The sequence below is a fragment of the Plectropomus leopardus genome, chromosome 9 (assembly GCF_026936395.1).
Source record: "Plectropomus leopardus strain MGB_pleo_1.0 chromosome 9, ASM2693639v1, whole genome shotgun sequence".
Taxonomy (NCBI): domain Eukaryota; kingdom Metazoa; phylum Chordata; class Actinopteri; order Perciformes; family Serranidae; genus Plectropomus; species Plectropomus leopardus.
This window is the reverse complement of record NC_142184.1, coordinates 18,782,603-18,806,685: the sequence shown is the minus strand read 5'-3', so window position 1 is coordinate 18,806,685 and position 24,083 is coordinate 18,782,603. Positions and strand designations below refer to the sequence as shown.

The following is a 24,083-nucleotide window of genomic DNA, read 5'->3' as shown; positions in this document are numbered from 1 at the left end:
GTCACTGTATATAAATCTCAATTTAGTCGAAAGAGATCTGATATATTGTTCAGCTTTGACACATTTTGATGGAAAACTGGAGGCAGCATGCAAGTCATGTGAAAAATATTGGCAACAATAACATAAGCACAGTAACTTGTTTGGGTATGTTGTATTGGGCCCTGCAAAACTGCCTTTTTTTAAACAATGTTTCAGATTTAGATTCAGAAAACTTTATTGTCTGTCATGACAGAAAGTCGTGTTAGACGTGGTTCAGCATAGACTAGAGTGCAAAACAAACGCGGACAATAAACATACAGCATGTGTTCTTAAAAAAAAAAAAACAATAAATACCTACTACAAGAGGTCAGACAGAATAAATATCACAATATACTACTTTGTGTAAAGTGGCATAGTATTTCACCATTATATACAAAACTAATAATCAATTAATCGAGAGATTCATCGACAATTTAAATGCTCTTCAGTTGCAGCCCTATTACTCCTGCGCCCTCTAATTAGCACATGTTGACTATAAGTTTCCGAGGGGTCAGTGAATGCAGCACTATGGGAGGGTCTTGTGAGTATCAGTCGGCGCTTCCTCGGCCGGTGACTGAGCTTACAGCTGGTTCAAAGCACGGAAGACAGCAGGAGGGGAACACAGAGCTCTGTGACATTTGAAAGCACACTCTGGGCAAGGTAAGACATTTTTTATTCCCTTTTGTTACACTTGTTTCATTTTTGAAATAGCACCCTGAGTCAGTAAAGCGACTTTGAGGTATGACGGAAAAGTAGTTAAATGGTCTTTCTTCTCAGAAATACGGTAATGAGCAGGGATACCTCCGCCAACAGCTCGGCGAGTTGAAACCTGTTACTTTTTTAGAAGTTTTGGTTTAAGTGGCTTAAGTATTTTATTGATAATGGAAAAGTATCCTATTATAAACTGGGGGGGCACACCTGTTTGTTCTCTCCAGTCGGAGATACTATCATATCAGCATTGATACCACAGTCCCCATAACTTAGCTCATTACGTAATTTAATTAATTATTTGGACTTCAGCTGTGGAGGCAGGCGGAGAGGATCTTTACCTAAAACTTTAACGCCTCTTTCGCTTTGGAAAGCTGTTTGGCCAGTAAATGGAGTTCACAGTATCGGGTGTTTTCTCGTCTTGACGGGAATTATTGGATGGCAAAATCTCTCTCTCTATATATATATACAAAACACTTTTAGACTACCGAGTGAGTGACCTTTTTTGGTAGATTGTGCTGTCAAAAAGTCCCTGTTTCTCGCATTTTTCCAAATAACTGCCAAAACATTTGTCCGTCTCGAGGAAATTCCTCTCGGAGTCACCACACCCTTGTTGTGCTGCTCTGCTACTGTAGCGCAGACCCTCATATCTCACACAGGCTTGTTCCCGTGTCCTGGCGTGTTTCCCAGCATAAAAACCCACAGACTGTATCTGAACCAACGCGAAACCTGCAGAACTCATGTCGTGCATGAACTGGTCTGCTCCCTTTTATGTTTACTGTCACACACAGGATGTTAAAGGGCAGACAAACAGGAGAGGGATGCTCAAAAACACCTTCCATCTTCCCAGCATGTGGGCATGCCTTCATTTTAAATGTTTGTGCTTGTGTGGCTACTACAGGAGAAAGTATGATGTCATTGTAGCTGAACAGCTGACTGCTGACCAAGCTGTTTGCAGGTAGTGTTCAGAGGGGAGTGTTACCCAGCAGCACGCGCACATGCACACACCCCCAATACAAATCAGTGCCAGTGCAGAGGAAGGAAATTATGTGGTAACCCCCAATCTAGACTGCATTAATATGAAAGCAGAAGTGATGATGTCTGCTGCTGTCATCATCATCAGTGTGGTTTTTACTGTCAGTCTACCAAGTGATGTAATCCAGAGTCGCTCTGTGTGAACTGGGCTGTATTAGGTTTGTAAAAGTAGTGGCATTATTTGCACATACTTGTAGATGGTGGGTTGGATTATGCAGAAAAGAAAAAGAGCCCACATGCACAGAGGAATCCTTGCAAAAAATACAATTAGAGAAATGATTAACACTACAGAGAACACTACTATTTTGTAAGATGTGCTCTCTTTTATTATTTATTTAATATATTGCTCCTACATGCCCGTTTGCACTATTCTATCTTGTATATTGTACATTTGTGTGTTTTTAATGGTGTATTGTGTTATGTTTGTATGTAACTTTGCTGTGTTTGAGCAAACACAAATACTAATTTCTACTCAAGTGGACAAATAAGTCTATCTAATCTAATCTAAATGAAGCTAAATATCTGACTGAAACATTGACTGATTAAATATTGTAATAGTGCATGAACAGGAAAGCTCAGTAAATATATTTAATCCATATCATACCAGTCATTTGACGTCATGGAATCAGGACCCTCAGTATGGGGACCAGCTAGCTCGTGAAAAGTCAGAAGACACTTACACCCCTTGCTTTGTCTCCTTTGTGGTGCAGGAAATAAATTCCCAGAAACATCAATCTCAGAGAAAAATGCATGTCGTAAGGGGTCTTTACTCCATCCCTATCCTGAAAATTGTTGTAGACCCCTGTGCTATATTTCAAATTCAAATAACAAGACATGGTTTGTCATATTGACAGAATTGACATCTCTAACGTGCGCTCTTTCTCTTTTCTTCTTGTTGTATTGAGGTCATATCAGAAGAAGCTGAATAGCTCAGTGGGTCTGTACGAAAGCCTTCATGAGAAACAATTACGGATCAAAAGCTCCATATATGCCAGGATCGCCAGAGGCCATTTCACCCTAATGTTGTGCCTCATTTCGCGCCCCTCTCTACTACTGACCTACTATGCGTGTTTTACGCATCGCCTTTTGTACGTGCCAGCCTGAGGCTCAGGGATGGCGAACACAGGAAGTTCTCCATGGCAAAGATTTGGGAAGTGGTGCATGGACATGAGGGGACTGCCCAGATGGCAGTTTTTTTCCATCCTTACAGCTTGCACTCACTTTCTATAGGAAGCTGCTGGATTGTGAACTGTTGAGCTATAGGTGCTTATCGGCCTTATCAGGTGTTCAGACACAATGTTCCCCAGTATCCTGTCTTAGAATAGTCAGGAAAACTTTCCATCAGCAGTCCAGTATCATACTGAAAATGAAAATGTCTGAAGTTTCTTTTACGCAGAATAGAGGAAAATACTGGGTTATGAAGGTGACCGACAAATATGTCTGCATGGAAAATTATGTCTGTAGGCTGGTGGGCATATCACACACAGACAGCATGCAGATGAGAAAATCCTCTATATCTCTGGAAGGGTTTCCTGTTTGGATTTTGGTGGTTGCAGTTTCAGGAAGTCCATAAAAGGACGATTTTGAAAGCTAAACATTTCCTCTGAGTAACAGCAGCAGCAGCAGCAGCAGCAGCAGCAGCAGCAGAGCCCTGAGGGATGGGTTCTTATAGCTGGTTCTACTTTAGGATCAAGTTTCATGTCCCGAAATTTGTTTAACTAAGACTGTAAAGAATTTCATATGAAACCTTTTATCTCTAAAGATTCGTGGAAAACATAAGTAGCAGGCTTCATATTGTAGCCGACTGTTGCTGGTTAAAATGACAAACATCACCAATCAGCTGTGGCATTAATTCTGTAACAGTTGTGAGAAGTTTAGCTATTCTCTGGTAAATATGCTCTTTGCGGCTGGTTTTCAGCCAAACACTGTTTGTGAAAAGAGGCATCACTTTGTAACAACATTGTATGATGACTGTGAGTGGACTGTGTGCTTTTGTAGTTCAACAGAGTTGTGACTCCTCTCTGGACAAACTATCTAGTTTATCACTCCACCTCTCTGTTATTTTTATTCCTATCAACATTTCGCAACCCCAGTTACAAAAAAGACCAGATAAATTCATGTTCAAACTGATAAACTCTTTTTTTTTTTTTTTTGCAAATAGTCACTCATTCTGAATTTGACACCTGCAACATGTTCCAAAAAAGTTTAGACAGGGGAATGTTTACCTCTGTGTTATATAACCTTTTCTTTTAACAACTCTCAGTAAGCATTTGGGAACTGAGGACAGAAGAATTGAAAGTGAAGGCCAAAATGCCATTTGAACACTGAGTGAGATTAGTTTCCTGATACAGGAAGCATCTTGAAGCTGGCATTGCTTGTTCAAGTATTACTGTAAACAGATGTGTCACTCAACTTTATTGCATCTAGTTGTAATGGATTGAAATGTTAGAATTTCTTAATAGTCAACTACACAAAAATTATGTTTAAACAAATTCAGTGTGACAAAAATTGAAGGTAAGACAAAAAATAAATTAAATTTTAAAAGTTGATTATAAAAGGGGGGGGCAGTAAAAATTAATAACTAAATGAGTACCAAAAAAGAAATTAAAAATAAATATGAATAAAAAGTGAACTATATCTTATATAGGGTTAGTATTACAAGACTGCTATATTAATGGTGTCCATTTTTTCTATGTAGGTTAAAAACTGTTTCCATATACCATTCAATTTCTGAGCACGCCCCTATTTGCAAATTTTTGCATTCTGTGTTTATGTATGTCTTACACAGCATCCCAGTCTTTCTTGTGATAGGGGTTGTGCATAAATCTGATCAGTTTCTTAGCTCTGAATTTTAGTCTTTAGGTACTTGCAAATGTTGAAATAAGAAATTTTGAAGGAATTTGAAAGGATTTGTATCAGCTCAAATCTTTTTAACACCCTAACACTTTACATAGCTGTAAGGCACAGATGGGCTAGACAGATGAGGAAACTGTTGTGGTGTGGGGAGGTAGTGGCTCCATCCAGGCTGCACACATGTGTGTCAGCTTCGGCTTTCATTTTTTCGCTGTGTGTTAGTCGGAAAGGAGGAATGCAGCACCCTAAGGATACGGAACATTAGCTCCCTGATGGTGACATCACACTGCAACACAGGAAGAGAGAGAGGGAAAGAAAAGGATGAGATGAGGACAAGATGGGTAGGAGAGAGGGAGCTAAAGGAATAAATAATATGAAACAGGGTGAAATCAAGAAAACAGAAATACACTTCTAACCAAATCCTGATTAGCTCCGTTCCCAATCCACACCATGACTAATTCATCCGTTTATTTATTTCATACTCATGGAATATTTATCAAAGACTTACCCACTACACTTTGGTATGTTTTAAGTTTGTCCATATCTGGTGCTTATGCTACAACACGCTCATGTTCTAGTTTTGACCACCACGCCTCTCCTTCCTTCCTTCCCTCCATCTGTCCGACTTTTCTGTCAGTTTGTACTTCAAGCGGAGGCTCAGGGGCGGATGAAAGGATAATTCTGTGTGATATTCCTCTCTTTCGTCCTCTGCTCTGAGCTGTGCTGTGTGCACTGTGATAAATTGGGCCGGGGGAGTCTCAATGGCTCTGTCCTATTTTGGGCTCCAGCTAGGTTCTCTGACTTTAGCTGCTTGCCTCGCCTAGATCCTGAGCAGCAGCTTCTGCTCTCAAGTTTGATTCAACCTTGAAATTTTGAGTTTGGCTTCAACTTTTCTGCAAGAATTTCTCTCATCCAACTTCAGGCAAAGAGTTTGTAATGAGGTGTGAGGGTGTAACGGTGCAAGTCACGGTTCAGGAGTCATGGTTTGGTGCGAGTTCAGTACTGTGAACAAAACAAAAAAATGTGTAAAGAAATGTTTCTTTGCATTTATTCTGAACAGAAAATAGTGCAAGTGTCAAAAACAGACAAAACCCTCATGCTGGGGACAGAGGGAACATTCCACCCTCGTTTGTAAACTATTTTCATTTCTAGAAATAAAGAGGAATGAAACACTTGTGTATTACACTGTGCTAGCACTGAACAAACACTTTCCCAAAACCCAAAAAGCAACAGGTAACAGCAGGTGGCTGTAAAACTGAAAAGCATCTTATAAAAATGAACATTTCAAAATAAACAAAATGATCAAAAAATAACTTGTGTATTAAGAGGAGTGTTCGTTGTTGTTAAAGTTGACCATGAACCTGCAGACGGGTCTTCCACCTCCAGCGTTTCATTAGCTCGACATAGTGTGACTGACTTGCACGCCAATCTGCGTGTTGTTCTAACTCAGGACTTGTTGCTAACAGCATACAGCTAAAAGTATCTGGGTGGAATTCATCCTTGTAAGCTTCGCTTTGGTTAGGTGCATCACTTTATAAACTGTGCATTCTGCATGTGGCTGCATGCACCAGACCATGTCCCATTACAGTGACTGTTTGGTACTTGTACATAAGCTGTTGCAGTCCTAGTAGGGAGAGAAACACCCTAATCAAGTTTTCTTGATCCCCATTGCAAGTTCAATCCAGAATGTAAATATATTTTAATTAAATATTAAATTTGTTTTTCCTTGCATTATACAGCTCCACAGTGCACACTTAGACTTAAGTAGATCTGCATTAAAATTGATAAAGCAGTCTCACTTTGTTTATCAGTTAAATATCTCTGCATTAAGAAAATACAGCAGCTTCCCTCATGATTTTCTTTAAAGGGAAATTCCACCAGTTGCACACATCATCATTAAATGCATTTTTTAAAGGATATATTTGATTTTAATGCTTCAGTGTTAATCCTTTTTTTAAGCTGACCATGGTGACTCCAATAGTGTTGAGCCCACGCCATGGTTTCGGCATCAGCGCGGGTCTGCGAACTTAACACACTCCAAGCGCACTAACAACGCATGCACTACAAAAGCAAATTGGATGCTTGTTTTGTGCACTTTATGTAACTGTATACCCCTATTCCTTGTCCTAATCTCATAAAGTGGTTGCACACACTTTTAGACTTTTAATGTTTTCCAGCTGAATATAGCAAACGAAAAAGGTTCTTTTCTTGCTGCTTTGAGGCCACCATCTTGGTTTCTCGTTGGCATGTGTGAAATAGCTGCTATAATATTTTGGTTTGGACAGGATTCAGACAGCCTTTTTCTTCCCCAGCATGATCCAGACACTGTTGCTGAAATTCAGTCTTCAACCAAAACTAACGCTTAGGTGGAGCACCTGAAAAAAGTTGCCCCACCCCTTACAATCTGAGTCAAAACTGCTGCTGTTTTGCCTCGTGTCTATTTCCTGTGCAGCTCTGCATGTATAGTCCAGCCCTCAACAATTCAACCAGGGGAGACAGTGAGATATTAGTGGGGGGAGGGATGTTATGTGTTAAGAAGAAAATGGTGAAGGGTGTTGAAAGTGGGTGAGACATTCCTCAAAGCCTACGTCCTCCCACATTTTTACACAGACAGGGTTGTGTGCAAGCATTCAGTGACCCGTTATTAATCATGTGGAATGCGTTTTGCTGCTTTGACCAATCTGCATGTCAATACCTTAATTGTTAAAGTTTGTCAATATTTGTAACAACTCAAACTTCTCGTTTATACGTCAAGTGTGCAGTTCGTGTAAATCTGATGATGAGGATGTCCCAGCAGAGCTGCTTGTGTCACTTTCCAAGGATAGGGAAATCAGGAATTAATCTGTGGCCAGATGCAGGTCTGCTAAGCAGCTGAAATCCTGCTAGTTCATCATCTTGTGATTCTATAAATACTTTTTTCTGTCCTTATTCAATAACTTCTGGCAACATTGTTAGCCAAGGTCAGGGATGTAGCATCTATTGCACTTAGTATTTGGCCAAATAGGGAAGAAGAGACTGAAGCTAAAGCAACAAGGGTTAGGTACCAACTGAATGACGTTGCTACCTCAAAGTGTCATTTCCTGTTAAGCCAATCGGTACCTGAGAGGGGGAGGAAATCCCAGGTTCAGACATGAAGCGGGAGCTGGTTAAAGTCTGCCACAGTGCTCCATGGAGCTCAGCTGGCTTCCCAGCAAGCCAAAACCATCGCTGTAGTACTGATAGTTAGTTCCACATACATGTCAGCTGTGTCTGAACAGAGAATGAAACATGTAGACACACAGAGAGACAGGCTCGTAGCGCTGCAAAGCAGAATCGCTTGTTGACAGGCACGGGGTTAAGACCTTTTCATTGCTCATCTGTTGCTAGGACATATAGAGAGAAAAAGAGAGAGCAAGACAATGTCACCCAATTTAGCTTAGTAAAAAAAATCCATTTTTGTTATTACAGTGAGAAAAAAGGAACCCCCCCCCCCCCAAAAAAAAGGCACTGGTACTGAATTCCAATTGCCGGTAATGGTTTCTGTTCAAATGTGACTGATACCAAAACTTAGAACTGACACATTCAGGTCTGAGGATGTGGCCACACAAGGACCTTTATTTGACTCATCATCATGATGTGATTCATCATCTCTTCCTGACCTCCATCAGTTCATGTGGTTAATAGGCATCTATATATAATGATAATGCCATCACTAGCTTTAGCCAGAGGAAATGACAGCACAACACAGCTGTTGATGACACAGGATTTAACAACTCTGGAAACGATCACAGTGGCAGCTATTTTATCTTTCGTCACAACAATCACGAGGTGAAAAATAGAAATATGCTGTTCATGCTTCATATTAATCCAGTAGGAATGTGTGCTTGCATGTATTTAATTGGTCACACAGCAGTGCCTTGTCAGACGATATCACGCTGCATTGCTGCAAAAGTTGAGCCAGGTTCACCTTTTTTGCTGAATGTACCAACTGTGTTGCTGCACTGGCCAAATTAAAGTGAATGAGGGGGTTGTTTTTTTTGTTTGTTTTTTGTCAGTTTGAACATGGGAAAAGCTAGGAGTACAGCTCTAATGAATAACTGGTTGGTTGTCAACTTTTACATTAATAGTCAGCTAATTTGATAATCATGATGGGGAGAGCAAATCTGTAATTCCAGCCTCTAAAATGCATATATTTTACAGTTTTGTTTTTTTTTTTTAATCTATGACAGTAAACTGATTGTCTTTGGAATGTGGACTTCAAGTGGAGGCTTTGATACAGATCGACATTTCTTGCCATTCTCTGACATTTTATACACCAAACAACGTATCAGTTATTGTGAAAATTAATAAACAATAAATATAATTTTTAGTTGCAGCCCTAGTGAAGAAGTGTTACTCATAGTTCACACACTCACAACTCTGTGCAGTTTCACTGCTTTAACAGAGCATAGCAGGGCGTTCAACAGCAGGCACACCCAAAATGAACCAAGAGAAGATTGGAAAGCCTTTAAGTAGTCAGCATGGATGCATCCTGTGTTGATGCCTGTTGCTTTGATCATTTGAACTGTTGTTTCGCCTTTGCATTCAGACAAATCTCATAGCACTCCTTTTAATATACAACTCCTTTAGTCCAGTTGTATCTTATGTTAAAGCATTTTATCATCAAGGAGGCATTGCCCTGTTACTGTGGAGAAAACACACAAATACACAGCAAACACTTTGGTTCTGCTTGTGTTAAACTGGCTCAAGCCTACATGACATTTTATAATGGGAGTTTTATGGCTTATTCACTTAATCAAATGGGTCACCAACAACAGCGTTGGTGTAAATACCTTGAGTTTGCTGATGCATGTGATGAGAATGTGTATTTGTTATCGTAACCCCCTACCACCTCTAATGAACAAGACTGGCTAATGTGATAAGATTGTTGGGGAAAATCAACCTGCCAGGAAAACATGAGGGAGAAATAAGCACCTGTACTACATGTGCAAGAATGAGAACTTTGCCCTTGTCCCACACAGGGACAAACATTATGCAAGATGGGATCATTCATCCTGAGACACGTGTGAACATGCAGTCTCCTGCACAGTTGTATGACCTGTCTGTTCAAGGTCACTGAATGTGTGCAGGCACTGAATGTCTCCGCATGTATACTGTGGCTCCATACTCAGAATATGGCTTCACTTCATTTTTGGGTTTCCATTGTTCTTTGTAGCACTGAGATTAATGCTGCTGTGTTATCATGTGACTGGCTCTACAGCTCTGATCCAATTCACTGCTGCTTCTACAAGCGATTGGAACACCACACAGATCTTCATTTTAATAATTCATGGTTAACCATTAATAATTTTGGACTGCTTTTTTGTTTCTCTTCAAATATTTTTTCCCCAGACACTGACAGAGGCCTACTTACCACAACATAAAATCCAGGCCACAATTAATTATTGATTGTTGAATATAGCACAAAGTCGAGTGTCATAATTTAAAAGCAAATTGCAAAACAATGATTAGCTGCATGCACAGTAAGATGTTATTCATTGGGGCATTTTGATTTGCTTTTAATGCAATTAATGTAGCCTTTGGAATATGCCATTTAAGTTGAACCCAATTTAAGGCAATGAATGAAAATTGCTCTAGTTAGTTTTGACTTTACATCCGTATAACTATGAAATTGTTCAACAAATGTGGGTCTCTTTTCTCCATGGATCCTCACACACGTTGTGACTATCCTTCAACAGACTCTTGGTAAAACGAACATACATATAAATCCCACTGAGTCTAGAGCTGTCTGACAGGAGGCAAAAGGAGAGAGGAGTGACTACATGTGTTCGACTCACACTTGTGCTAATGAAGCTTATTTGAACTGACCTGAGGGGAGAAACTCAAGGGGTGAGAATGAGAGAAAATGACGAAATGGGTGAATTCCAGATCTTTCCTGTGGCTCATTTTCTCTCCTCCTTCACTATTGTTTATGTCTTACCAGGAAGTCACTTAAAGACAGGAAGTGAGGAATGTCGATTAGGAAAAATTGGATGGGAAAATCCACACAACACATTAAGCACCTGCAGATCCCCACCAAACAAATCCTCTTGTTAGGTGAGGCAGCAAATCCTGCCATTTGCATGGCTGGAACAAAGACATGTTTGATAGTTTTGCTTAAAAATCACTTAAAACATGACACTGATCATTACATTTCTTAAAGATTACTTTTCTGATGATCAGTTTATATATTAATTGGCAAAACGATTGAGACCTATTTGGTCTGCTTCCTTAAACAGATCTGAGGAACAGCGTTATGTTAGGACAAAATGAAACCTGACCACTGTTACATGACATTTTTTTAATGCTTAATGTATAAGTACAGGATTGGTCCGATTTTGATATTCCAAAGTAAATTTACCAAAAGATGCTATGGGTACTATTAGTTGTGTTTTGTGTGAATATTGTACAACCATGTTTGGCATCACTGTAAACTGTTTCATGCCATATTTAAAGGGTAGCAGAACAGTCTTATTTTGGGAAGAAGCCTTTTGAGTGCCTGTTCCTGTACTTGTTCTACCCACAGTGTGTACACACATTAGTACAGAGGGAAGGGGTCATTATCCGCCATGTGCTGCCACTGACACAGTAGGCATTATGCTGTGTGAGAGCTATGGTTGTCAATAAGCTGCATTATTTGGTCACAGCACAAGATCTGCAGGACTAGCCCCATTTTCTGATGCTTTCTGGGGCTGCTTGTTTCCTATCACTTAGTGTGTGTTTGTGTGTGTGTGTGTATGTGTGTTCCCTCTGGCAGTGACAGTGTGATGTATAGAGCAGCGGCAGCCTGCTATCATAGAAAACAGGTGGCTCTCTCTCGAGACAAACTGACAACACAGTGGCCTGATTTAATGTGTAGGAGAGAAAAGCAAACTGAACAATTGTCTTTTGATTCTTGTGGTGAAAATGGAAGCTGCGGCCAATACAAGCTTAGAGGATCATATGAAGGATGTGGAGATGCACATTTTTCTGTTGAGCATACAGTGTGACATGGGCTCATTGTCATTTTTAACAAAGCTGAAAGAAATCATGCTGGGTATCTTTCAGATTACTTGAATAAAGACTTGTGACCACTGCGTAGAGGAGGCACTGTGCTGCCTGTAAAAATTTAATTGGCTTTAGTTTCTATGAGTATTTTATATCAACAGGAGCTTCACAGGCCACCCACTGACCATTTCAGAGGAACCAGCTGTTTATTCTCATAAGTGCAGTGAAACTCAGTGTACCATACGACAGCACAAAATTACTGTTAATAGAATACGTTGGGTTTTGATCAGTATATTGATCTGTATCGGTAATGATAATGAAAGACTTACTTTTACAAGAGCTCAGAATGTTGCTTTAAACTTTCTATAAATAAACTTTTTGGCCACTTTGCAGAGAAACAAACTGTAAACAAAACACATACGTATTATCACTGTTGATATGATGAGCTTGTCAGCAAAGAGATGCTTATTTACACTTACGGGAGATATAGAGCAACATTAGCATTCATCCTGTCTGCCCTTGTAGCAGGTAGTAGTTTGTGGAGGTTTTTCCCTTTAAGCTTCAAATGCCTGTGAGAGTCGGTCAGAACAGTTATGGCTGTAAAACCAAAACAGTGAGCGAAAAGACACTTTATAGCTCTGTGGAGCTGAGAACTGCAGAGTCAGGTCATTACTTTCTTTCTGTGGGCTCATCAGTACGTTCACATGCAAAAAATCATCTATCATCTACTGTTAATGGAAAACTTTTGATTATAGCTTAATGCTGGGAAGTAAGATTTTATAATATATATATATATATATATATATATATATATATATATATCTCAAAAACAAATTGGTAACATCTAATATTTTTTATACAAAATTGACTGAATCCCTCTCGCCTAAATGTCACACAGATCAGGACTGCGGAAATAACAACAAACGCCATTTTGTTCAAATTCACTGATAATTGGCCATTTTTTCAAGATTTTGCTACATTGCTAATACCAGAACAAGGAGATGCATACAAGGCTTGGTTTATTTTATGCAAAAAAGTTTTTTTCAAACTACTCAAGATGGGAATCAAAATAGTGGAAACCCACATGCAGAGTCAGAAACAAATACTGGTTAAAAAAAACTGCCAACAAATTTGACATTTGTTTTTTGTTGTTTTTTTTTTTTTTATATTTAGACATTTGTTAAATAATTGTCTCTTAACCTTAGTTATTGATTTTGGATCATGTATTTTCTTTCAGTTTTGGTTATTGTTAAATTGGTCTTACATTTAATTCCGAGGGCATTAAAAAAAAGTCTTAAAAAGCCCGAAATCTAACTTTCCTTTAGCTGTAGGAACCCTGATTACGATGCATTTCCCCACTACTCACCAGCAGAGATTTGGATGCTGCGTGTGTGAGATGGATGGCAGAGGTGTAGATCTTTGTTTTGGTCCAGGTAGTCTTAGGTCGGTGAAAGCTGATGCTGCTGGCAGGCAGCCAGTACGTTGTCTCATCACCTACTGCCTTCTCTCCATTATTGTCAGCTTGTGGGAGATGGCTATTGATCCGTGTGTGTGTGTGTGTGTGTGTGTGTGTGTGTGTGTGTGTGTGTGTGTGTGTGTGTGTGTGTGTGTGTGTGTGTGTGTGTGTGTGTGTGTGTGTGTGTGTGTGTGTGTGTGTGCGCGCGCGGCTTTCTTCGCCAAGCCATGTTCCACTAACATACACACAGCTTTCAGGTGTACAAGCAAAGAGAAAGGGAGAGAGGATTGCATGCAATACAGAGGTGTCAACCAGTCAGAGCTGTAGATGACGAGGCCACAGGAACGTAGAAGTGACACATTAAGGATCGTTTTTAATGTGATTGTGTCGGAGGCCATGCATGTGCAGCAGCGTGTTAGAGCACCGAGGCTGCAGCAGTACCAATGCTGTGGCTCGCCTCCTGTTCACTTCCCTCCCACTGCTTTTCCAGACCAGTGCTGAGCCCTCAGCTCGTCTCTGTTTTTCACCTCACACACAGGACGCAGCCCAGGAAAGGGAAGAGGGTGCGGCTCAAAAACACACTTCGGTCATCTCTTTTTTTTTTTCCCCCCCTTGCTCTCCCACTCTTACTATTTCTGGTTGCATTGTTTCACCTCCCTCCTCTCTGTGAAGAAACTTGCTTCTCACTAGTTTATTGATTGTTTGGTCTCTTCTTATGAATCAATTCTTAATTTTCAAGATTCACCAAAATGTGTTCTGTCTGTAGATGGCTGCTATCAGGAAGAAGTTGGTGATAGTTGGGGATGGTGCATGTGGGAAGACCTGTCTGCTCATCGTCTTCAGCAAGGACCAGTTCCCAGAGGTCTACGTCCCCACAGTGTTTGAGAACTACATCGCTGACATTGAAGTTGATGGCAAACAGGTACTTTATATTTTAAATGTAACTTTTTATTTCATTTGGTAGTGATTATGAATAATTGACAGCAGTGTTGTGCATGTTCACATTTCACACCAGCTAGCTCAAAGTTCAGTTCACCAAATTAGATGAACTACTTCACATACATAGTTCAGTTTTAAACAAAGTTCACAGTCCCAAAAATGAACCAATTATGTTATTTCTTCTTCTTTTATGTAATGTAACTGGACATCACTACCTGTTGGGTAGCTGCAGCTATAATAATACATTTTGCTTACAAATTCTTCAATCACTGATAACAATCTTATCATGTCATATATAATAAATGTATCAGTCACAGGGGACATTTTACTTCAGAACAAGTACTTTAACTTCTTACACTGAAGGTTCATTTAGCCGATAATGCTTTTGTAGGAATTTGAATGCAGGACTTTTACTTATAATGGGATCCTTTTACACTATTGTATTGGTTCTTTTACTTGAGTAAAAGATCTGAGTTTATCTCCTGAGAATTAGAAACATTATTTTCGAACAGGAAGGTTTGTGTGACACTAAAACTGCTGCTGTATTGTTAAAACTGTGACCCTGTTGGCCCTGCTGGTTGAGAACCATGTGCCATCAAGACTGATGGGGATAAGTATGTATTGTAAGCAAATCCTTGGGTCTTTTCATTGTTATAAAGCAGCAGACCTTTGGCCAACAACAGGAAATGGACCGGTGCCACCTTCCTGCCCAGTGTTCAACCCCCCCTACTCAAAGATCATGACTAATGTCTGATTTCCTGTTTCCTGTGCGCTGTAATATAAAGTTTGACTCCAAGCCTCACAGCTGTGGTAGACAGATCTTAACAAGACTGTATTTGCTGTTGTAAAACATTACTCAGTCAACTTACAGATGCACTCTACTTTTCATTCTTTGATTTTATTGTATTGTTTTTACAAAGAAAAAGCTGAATTCTGAGAGACACCTAGTGGTAAAATACAAAACCTGCAGAATGGGACACAGGTTTGTGATGGTGTGGTGTTGCACACTTTCCCAGGCAAAAGATGTGGCACAGCTCAGTCCGCTGCCTCATGTATTATGGAAAATGCCAGAAGGCGGTGTGGCTAGCCAGTGTAGCAGTCCGGCGGCCAACAAGCAGAACTTGGCAAGACATGAGTGCAGGGAGACGTCAGAAAAGTCCCGATGAACTGCTAGCATGTACTGTTGTTGCTCTCTCTTGTTTTTCCCTACTTCTCGGCCATATCAGGCACAGTTAGTTCTCCAGCTGTGATTGTAATGTGGGTGAGGGTACTGTTGGATTAAATCAGCAGGATGCAGGATAAACTAGGTCAAGACCATAGCCAGTTAGGAGACAGTCAAAAGCCACATGATGTATGCATGCAACGACACTTCTAGGCTACAACAGAACATTCCTGCTTGGTGCTTTGGGGTTGCAGTGTAGCATGAGCTACAGGCGTTGGGCGATTTGTTTTATGTAGAGCAGGCCAGGCACTCCGGGACTACTAACACTTTGATTAACAGCCCAAGAAAATCCTGTGGGAACGGTCTCCACCTCTGGGGAGTTCCTCTTTTTCCTTCCTCTTTCTAGTTAGGCCCTGACCAGACAGAGTGCATTTTGTGGGATGCAAAATGCAAGGCAAACCACACTGCCTTGTTGTTGTTTTTTTTTTTTCATACAGTCTGCCCCGATGAGACAGAGTGCTTTTTGCAGCATGCTGCGTCTTTTTTTAATTGTTGCTACACAACCACTGCATAACCTGTCCTAAGCTTAACCACTATTCGGCTGTAAAGTAAATTCATAGATCTGTACTTTAAAATACATGGACAGTCAGAGGGCGTTTGGAGACTGGACACAGGGAAATGGAGAGTCTTGGTTAGTGTTTTCCAAAAATATTGACTTATTTTGAATATCTGATTTGGTTTCAATATTTATTTTTGCAGTATTGATACTACTTTCTCTTGATCTCTTCTCTCTAACAGCAAGTTGACACAAATCGCTAAAGTGCCTCCTATTGTCCCGCCTTCTGTCATTTGCTCTCTCTTCTCAATATAACTCAGTTAAATGGGCTTTACTGCTGTGGGATACCTAAGTTAATATTGAAACGGCAGATGTGAAATGAAAACAAAGAATGTGCATACATAAAATTAAAATATATTAGAAGAAAGAATGTGAGAAAAATTAAATTTTATGCTCTCAATTTCATTTTTTCTTCTTGGTCTAAAAATTGTATTGAATGTTAATATTATGAATGTGTAGTATCAAAGTTAGAAATTCCAGTATCATGACAGCACTAGTGTTTGTACATGAGACCCTCGGCAGCTGGTCCAGGAGCTTCACCTGGATGATGGTGGGTTTAAGGCTTATTTAAGGATGAGTCAGGGACACTTTGACAATCTGCTGTCAATCAATGGAACTAACTACAGTTGGTAAAATGTTACACAGTTGTTGAGACTTCAATTTTTCTAGATACTGCATGTTTTGAAGCTAGTAGGGCGACGATGAAAGTGAGGTCAAGTTAGTTTGATACCATAGGCTACAATTTGTCGTCACCACTGCAGAAGGCCTGCCTCTCAATTAATCTGATTGGACAATACGAGAACACTTGGAAACATGTAAAGCTTTTCCAGTTCAAGGCATTCATGTGCTCCTGCACAAATGCAAAAGCAGCAAGCAAAATGCTTCACTCTTCTTGAAAACAATTACAACAAGCTGCCTCAGGCTGCTGAAATGTGCCCTGTCTGATCAAGGCCCAAGGCCTCTACCTCTGTTGTTGTTTTCTTGTTGCCCATGTTGTCTTTGTCTCTATATGCTTTCCCCGTCACCATACTGTTGTGGCTAAAGTGTGAATATCCTCCCTTACTTTGATATTGTAGCTTAAATTGTGCTCTTTATCAGCAGCTACTTGCATCACTGATGTTCTTTTTCTTCCTCTTTCTCAGGTGGAGTTGGCGTTGTGGGATACAGCAGGTCAGGAAGACTATGACAGACTGAGGCCTCTTTCCTACCCCGACACAGATGTTATCCTTATGTGTTTCTCCATAGACAGCCCCGACAGTTTAGGTAAGACTGCATACAGATTGTTTCCCACACATTCATGTATTTGTGGTGGCCCGCCGAAACAACAACATTTGCCGCCACACATTAATTTTCGATTTTTGGAGCTGATTTCCATTCTGTTATCCAGTACACTGCACTCTGGGAACACGTAGCTTTTCTGGGCACAGGTGGAGCAGCAGAGCGTCAAGTGCAGTTCACCAAAGTGCTCTATTTTTTTTTAAACATTACTCTTATTTTAGTGTTTATCATTTTTCCAGTAATCTTTAGATGAAACCAGCTGTGATCCCATTAGGGCTGGATGATTGTTGCCAAAATGTGAATTACGATTTTTCGCCCTTAGAATTGAGATCACATTTATTCTTTTGATTTCCATCAAAAAACATTTATTTCGCTATTAGATGCTCAAGTGCAAAAATAAAATGTGAAGTTACAGCTTTAGAATAAATAACATATACACAAACCATTATATGACACGCAGAGCTTACGCCATAGGCTACGTAGTTGGCCTATGAGAATTTATGATACTTAAGCAGGGATGTCTGTGCCACTCTGCACTTACACCTTCAAAGCGCTGGTTGGCGGTGGGATTTCTGTGAAGTGCTGTAAAATTTGATTTAAAATACACCTAAAACACACATTGAACATGGCTTAATAGCAACAATATCCAACAAAAGTCCCCAATTGGCTTTATTAAATGTCACATGGTTTCCAGACTTTAACTCAACAAACTGCTGCTGAGAAGAAAATCACAAAAAGTTCTGCCTGCACTGTGTTCATGGACCCGCAAAAACTTCAGAATTCAGAGAGGAGACACAGACACACAAACACAAAAAAACAACTGAAAGTTTGTTGATCCCTCACTGTCAGCTAATGCCACATATAAACTCTAATTCTGTTTGAAACACTGTAATCATTTTTCGTGCAGATGCAGGAAGGCATTTTAGCAAATGTTCCATTAAATGTCTACGTTTTCCACCACAAGGAGGGCCCGTCTGTCAGTGCAGTAAACCCGATCCCCTCTATAGGGTTTTGCCTTCTTATGATTTATGTATTTTTCATTACAATTCCCTGTTCGCTGCCTGTGTGCAGCCTTAATGCAATTAATGATCCATTTTATGAAAACCTAATGATCATTCAGATGGTGTTTGTTCATGAGTGTGATGAAATTATTGGTGTTGCAATTAATCAAGATGAGCATCACAGTTAGCCGTTAGTCAGCAGTCCTGCTCTGGGTTAGTAAAGTCAGTAAATTAAGTAATTCCACACTTATGACACCACTCTGTCTCAGCTACAGCTGTTTCAATAAAGAAGCTGTAACTTAAATATAGCACAAAAGTACATTTAAAGTCAATTAGAAGTGACTGAACAGCCTGTAGACAGGAGACTATACAAGACTGACCAACTGTAAATTCTGATCAAACACTCTTAAAACACTGTTGACACTCTATTGCGTTTTTATTCAGCTGTTGTGAATGAGATAAACAAACGAATCTCCAGACTTTAACCCAGCTACTGTTGTCATGTGGGGTTCTGCATTTTCTGGAGAATATGTCACATGCATGTCAGACGGAGATCTGAATGTTCTCAGCTCTCAGAAAAGAAATCAAACAGATGTAGAAAATGTCTTGTTTAGAAAGACTTCAGCCCTGGGGCTTTCTCCCACAGTATTTTTGAAATGGGCAGTACCACAGATGGCCAGCCTCTGCTCCATCACAGTATGCCTTCTCCTTCTAGACAGCGCAGATTTTGGCGTGCAGGCTCGGCCATGTATCAGGGAGGGGTCAGTGAACTCTCGATGTTTATGTCTGTACAGTCACAAGGGAAAACGGCGAGGCCTCTCCCAACTGTCCTTGTAGGGAAAAAAAAAGTCTGGAACTTGCTATGCAGTGACTTGTTTTCTTTTTTTTTCCATTCTTGTAGAGAACATTCCTGAGAAATGGACGCCTGAAGTGAAACACTTCTGTCCCAACGTCCCGATCATTCTCGTTGGTAACAAGAAGGACCTCAGGAATGATGAACACACACGCAGGGAGCTGGCCAAGATGAAACAGGTGTGTGTTTCTATATCCTTTAAAGTTACTGGCAACAAATTATCCCCAAACAAGTGGCGTTAGAAGTATGCTGGTCTAGTAAAAGTACTCCACTATAAAGAAAATCATGCATTGAAATCCTAAGTTGAGTAAAATTGTGTAAGTATTATCAGCAAAATATACTTTTTAAGTGAAAAGTAAAAATATTTATTGTGCAGTAAAATGCTCCCTTTCAGTGTTTTTTTTAATTATACATAATGTTTTTGGATCAATATTAATGCTACTGTAGATGTTTATAATTGTGCCACTTTTATCTCCTTTATACACTGTTGGGTAGTGTAATCCAGAGCAATGCATCATTCTACAAGATCATTATATGTTTGTCATGTTGCTGACCTGGGACAAACAAATGTGAATCACTAAAAAGTTTTTAAGATGTCAAGAAAACAGCCCTTTTTTTCATTTTTGTGATAATGAATTTTCCAGCAGTTTATTTAGCTCAAGAAGGAGGATAATTTTCTCAATCTGTGAGGTACTGCTTCAGCTTCACTTTATCACAAACATTCAGGATCAACACACCTGGAGATGCATGGTATTCACTGGACAGGAAGGGTATGGAAAATTGTAATCTAAAAAGTAATTAAACCTGTTAGACAAATGTGTAGTGCAGTAAAAAGTACAAAATGTGCTTCTCACCCTGTGTCCATACCGCAAACATCATGTCAGCGTGGTGCACGCTAATGACAGTTTTCATGCTATACTGCAGTAACTGTCTACATTACTTCAGTCTTGTCGGGGAATTTAAAAGCATCAAGCTGCAAAGGAGCAGCCAAACTCACTGCATTGGCCAGCAGTGGCAGTAAATGTACAGTGTAGGTGGCAGTTTGCCCATGAATAAACACTTCAGCTTCAGGTACTTCTGCAGTACCTGAGAAGTTCTTGTGTCTTTCTTGCCAGCTACTGGCCAAATTTGACGGGAAGAATCTGTGGGAAACCAGAGCAGAATGTGTTGTTCTCTGGCTCTGTACAGAGACAGCACACTCTGCTCTGCCTAGGTTGCAAAATGTAAAAAAGTATATTTATTCAGAGCCTGTTTGTTGGGCAACAACCTTGCGTTTATGCACGTATTGTCGAAAAATAGAATTAAAGCAGAAACACTTCATGTTGCTTTTACACCTGTGAGATGCAGCTGAGATCTGAACCTGCTCAGAGCCGGGGCTGGGAGCTGCATACATTACAATAAGAGCGTATCCGTTGCATGAGACTATGTGAGTGCAAAACACATCAAAGCAGTACATTGAATTTGTACTTACAGGTATACTCTGTAGGAGTTGCCAACAACTGTTTGTAAACAATACTGCAGGAAACATATAACAAAAACCAACCAAAAAGTCGCTATATTTGGGTCTTTTCGGTGCTGCGTCTGCATTTTTCATAGTTTTGTCTTGGTCTGGCACCTGGTTGCGACCTCCATAAAGTCCCAACCTTACCTGCATGCTGTTCCCAGAAACGTCCCGACCGCTGCAAAAGAAGAAAAAAAAAGAGAATACAGGCAGAGGACGGGTTCTCTGCAGATAATTGAATATGATTTATTTCACAACACTTAAAAAAAAATAAAAATAAAATACTATGCACATAAAAAACACAAACACAAATAGTAATGAACATATATAACAGCTTTTCAATAAGCAACTTAAATTTTACATTTCATGTTCGAAAAGGAGTAGGAACAGGAAATTGTTTGTCGAGTTCTACCCATTTTCTTTTCAATCCTTTTAATTCACAATAATAAACCAACTGTCTGCCCAAGTATCCATCCCCACACCTAAACCTCTCTGTCCACACTTTTCATATATATCATCAACAATATGTCAGTTTAAAAGAAGAATCCCATCAACAGCAATGTCACCATTAGCATGCTTTAAATTCCCAGCCCTCATCTCTGTACTCCGCAAAAAATCTCTTCTTTAATATATTTTAAAACTCTCTGATATTCTTACTTTTTTCAAATTCTTCCTTCAGTCTATTCCACAAGAGCACACCACAAATACATATACATGTACTTTTAAGATTAATACACCTACTTTCAAGGTAATGCACCACAGCACACTTCTAGTGGGTCATAAGTGATGATTGAGAGGGATTACTTTTGCATTTGTTTTTTTAGAAAAATCCTGCATAGTATCTCTTTAAGTACAGAACTTGATTGAATGTACTTAATTACATTTCAATACTGCCAAAAACTAATCACTCCCCTTGTTTAATGTCTATTTACTCATACAGCATCCTTTTAACCCACTGTCTGTACATTGAACCTCCAGGAGCCTGTGAAGTCTGAGGAGGGCAGAGACATGGCCAACCGCATCAGTGCCTTTGGCTACCTGGAGTGCTCTGCCAAGACTAAGGACGGCGTGCGGGAGGTGTTTGAGATGGCCACCAGAGCAGCGCTGCAGGTCCGCAAGCGCAAGAAGAGAAGCGGCTGCCAGCTGCTGTGAGGGGACGGAGTTCGTTGGCCAATCAGCACCTGAGGGAGGCCTCCCCCCTTCTGCACAGAGCAAACTTAGAGAAACCTTAAATCAATGGCTTCCGTGGACTATACTTACTTCACAGATGCAGATATGCCACAGGAGAATATGAAAGACTGACACGCCTGTTTAAAAGCAAAACAAATCAGCCTTTTTTAAAACCTTGTTTTTTTCCTCTGCTACTCACACACTTTTGTTTCTGTTTGTTTGCTGTTTTGTTTTCCTCCACTAGCACACTAGTTTGTGTGAAGGACCTGTCCCTTTCTCCTCTATGAATGTATGTTTGTATTTATACGTGCATATACTTGTATCACGTCTATGTTATGATTGTTTACAGAGAAGGGTCTTGTAGCTCACGTGCACACTGAATAGCAAGACAGTTTTTAGATTTGCTTGATTAGTAAGGAACCCCTGCTTCTCCTCAGCCTGCATGTACCACTCAGTCTCCTTCCGTCACCATCCACCTATTGTCACACCATTATTAATTTTAAACCCTCATTCACCAATTTTAAGTCCTAATTCACCAAGTGCTGAGTCAGCAGAACTCCAGCTTTGTCTTCTGACACAAAGGACTAAATTTAGAGCCTGTTCACTCTGCATTAATTCACTGAAACCTACATAAACTGAAGCAGCAGCAGCTATTTGTGTGGAGAGGTTTTGGACCGCACCTTGCTCTGTCTCTCCTCCATGGCGATAGCTTAAACCGGCACTGGGGACAGTGGTCTATTGTCATGGACACAATACTCTCAGTCATGCTCACACTGGCTCTGACAGACTTGTCTCTACCAAGACGTCACTAACGCCCTCCCCAAACAAGCCCTGCCTGCTGTCTGAACTCTGCTCTGGTGATTCAGATCCAGTATACAGTCTTTCCAGTCATTACAGTGTACTGAATCTACAAGTTTCTGGGCTCTACACATAATGGGTGCACACTGTGTACAGCCATAGAGATATTCAGATTATAGGCCTTTTCTGTGTATAAAAGTTGTAATAAAATTTCCAACTGACAACGTGATTGACAGCTCAAAATGTCATTATCATTGTGCCATCTTGTTTTTTCCACCCACTTTAGATGAAACCATGCCCAGTTCTGCATGACAAAAGCGACCTGCCTGATGTCAAGGTCCGATGATTGGCCGGCAGCCTGCTGCTACCACACACAATAGAGTTCCCGAGAGATGACGTTTTTCTGTAGGTCAACCCAGAAGCTGATATCGTCCTGATTCCCTCTTCAAAAGCCAATGGGATTTTTCTACAGGATTTTGGATCATTGCAGCAAATAAGCTCTGTGGCACACAAATGTTTGATACTTACACGTTATGTTCAGGAAGATAATCTTTACAAATGATCACCAGTTCTAGGGTTTTTGAAGCCTCAATACAATCGCCAGAAGTAAAAAACTATTGTTAGGCTAAAACAAACTATACTTTGATCGCGTCACCATCACAAGGCTGCAAAGCTGTGTTCAACATGATGACGTTCTGTAGTGTAATTTAGCCTTTTTTAGGACAAGTAAAAGCTCATGTTCACAAAGGGGTATTTACTGATGAATTTTATGTCATAGAACAAAACATGAAAGTCTCTTAGGCTAGTGTTAACCACAGACCTTATTTCAGGCTCCTATCCAGAAACCCATTCAAAAAACCCATTGACTTTGAGACAAAGGAACTGAAGGCTGTGAAGGGGCTGAAATGCTTACGTATTTCTGGGTTTTAGGACTCATTTCTGGGGTTCTTTATTGATAAACAGAAGCAATTCACTTAAGAGTCACTTGCTATGTCTGTACCACATTGATTTCGCCAATTTAAGGGAACGTCAATCATGTATTCATTCCAATGGGAGAAGTAAGTGAGCACAGTTTATGAGTGATTCTTTTGCCCCAAAGTCATTAAAGTAAATATTGGAACAATGTTTCAAAAGCCATGTATCTCCTTAACATACTGACACAAAAATGGCCTTTTTTAAAGAATTACAAATAAGGAGAAAATTAATTTTGTTTGAGACCTCTCTCTGTTTCAGCAACCTACACTTGTGAGATCTTACAGCTGATTTGATTTTATGCTCAAGTTATATCAGATATTAAGCTACTACATAAATACAAGCCTCAAAATAAGGACATGAATTATACAGTAAATTTTTACTTTTCATAGTTATTGTTTTAATTCTGCTCTCATTCATCCACATGATAATGACAACACTAAAGACAGTGTGGGGGGGATGAGGAGAGAGACGTAGGTGACTGGAAATGTATACTTTGCTACTAGCAGCAGTCTCTTCCCGACCAGATCAGCAAAGTGTTCGGCTTTGTAGTCTCCGAGTGACGAGAGTAAGACAGAGGGACCATGGGGTTCATCCATGGGTGTGTTAGCTAGCTAGCTAACAGCAGGCTGGCAGCCAATCATCAGGCCTTGATGTCAGGCAGCATGCTTTCGACATGTTTGATCAGGTGTGGTTTATTCTGAAGTTGGTTGTTAAA

The 24,083-nt window shown here is 40.1% G+C and overlaps 1 protein-coding gene across 1 annotated transcript; it reads left to right on the top strand.

Moving 5' to 3' along the window:
• Positions 1-533: 533 nt before the first annotated feature.
• Positions 534-22,622, top strand: LOC121947389 (rho-related GTP-binding protein RhoA-D). The gene is made up of 5 exons (XM_042492422.2): positions 534-678; positions 13,842-13,997; positions 16,935-17,055; positions 18,973-19,103; positions 21,404-22,622. Exons 2-5 carry the CDS (start codon positions 13,842-13,844, stop codon positions 21,575-21,577), a joined length of 582 nt encoding a protein of 193 aa, XP_042348356.1. The 5' UTR covers positions 534-678; the 3' UTR covers positions 21,578-22,622.
• The last annotated feature ends 1,461 nt before the right edge of the window (positions 22,623-24,083 follow it).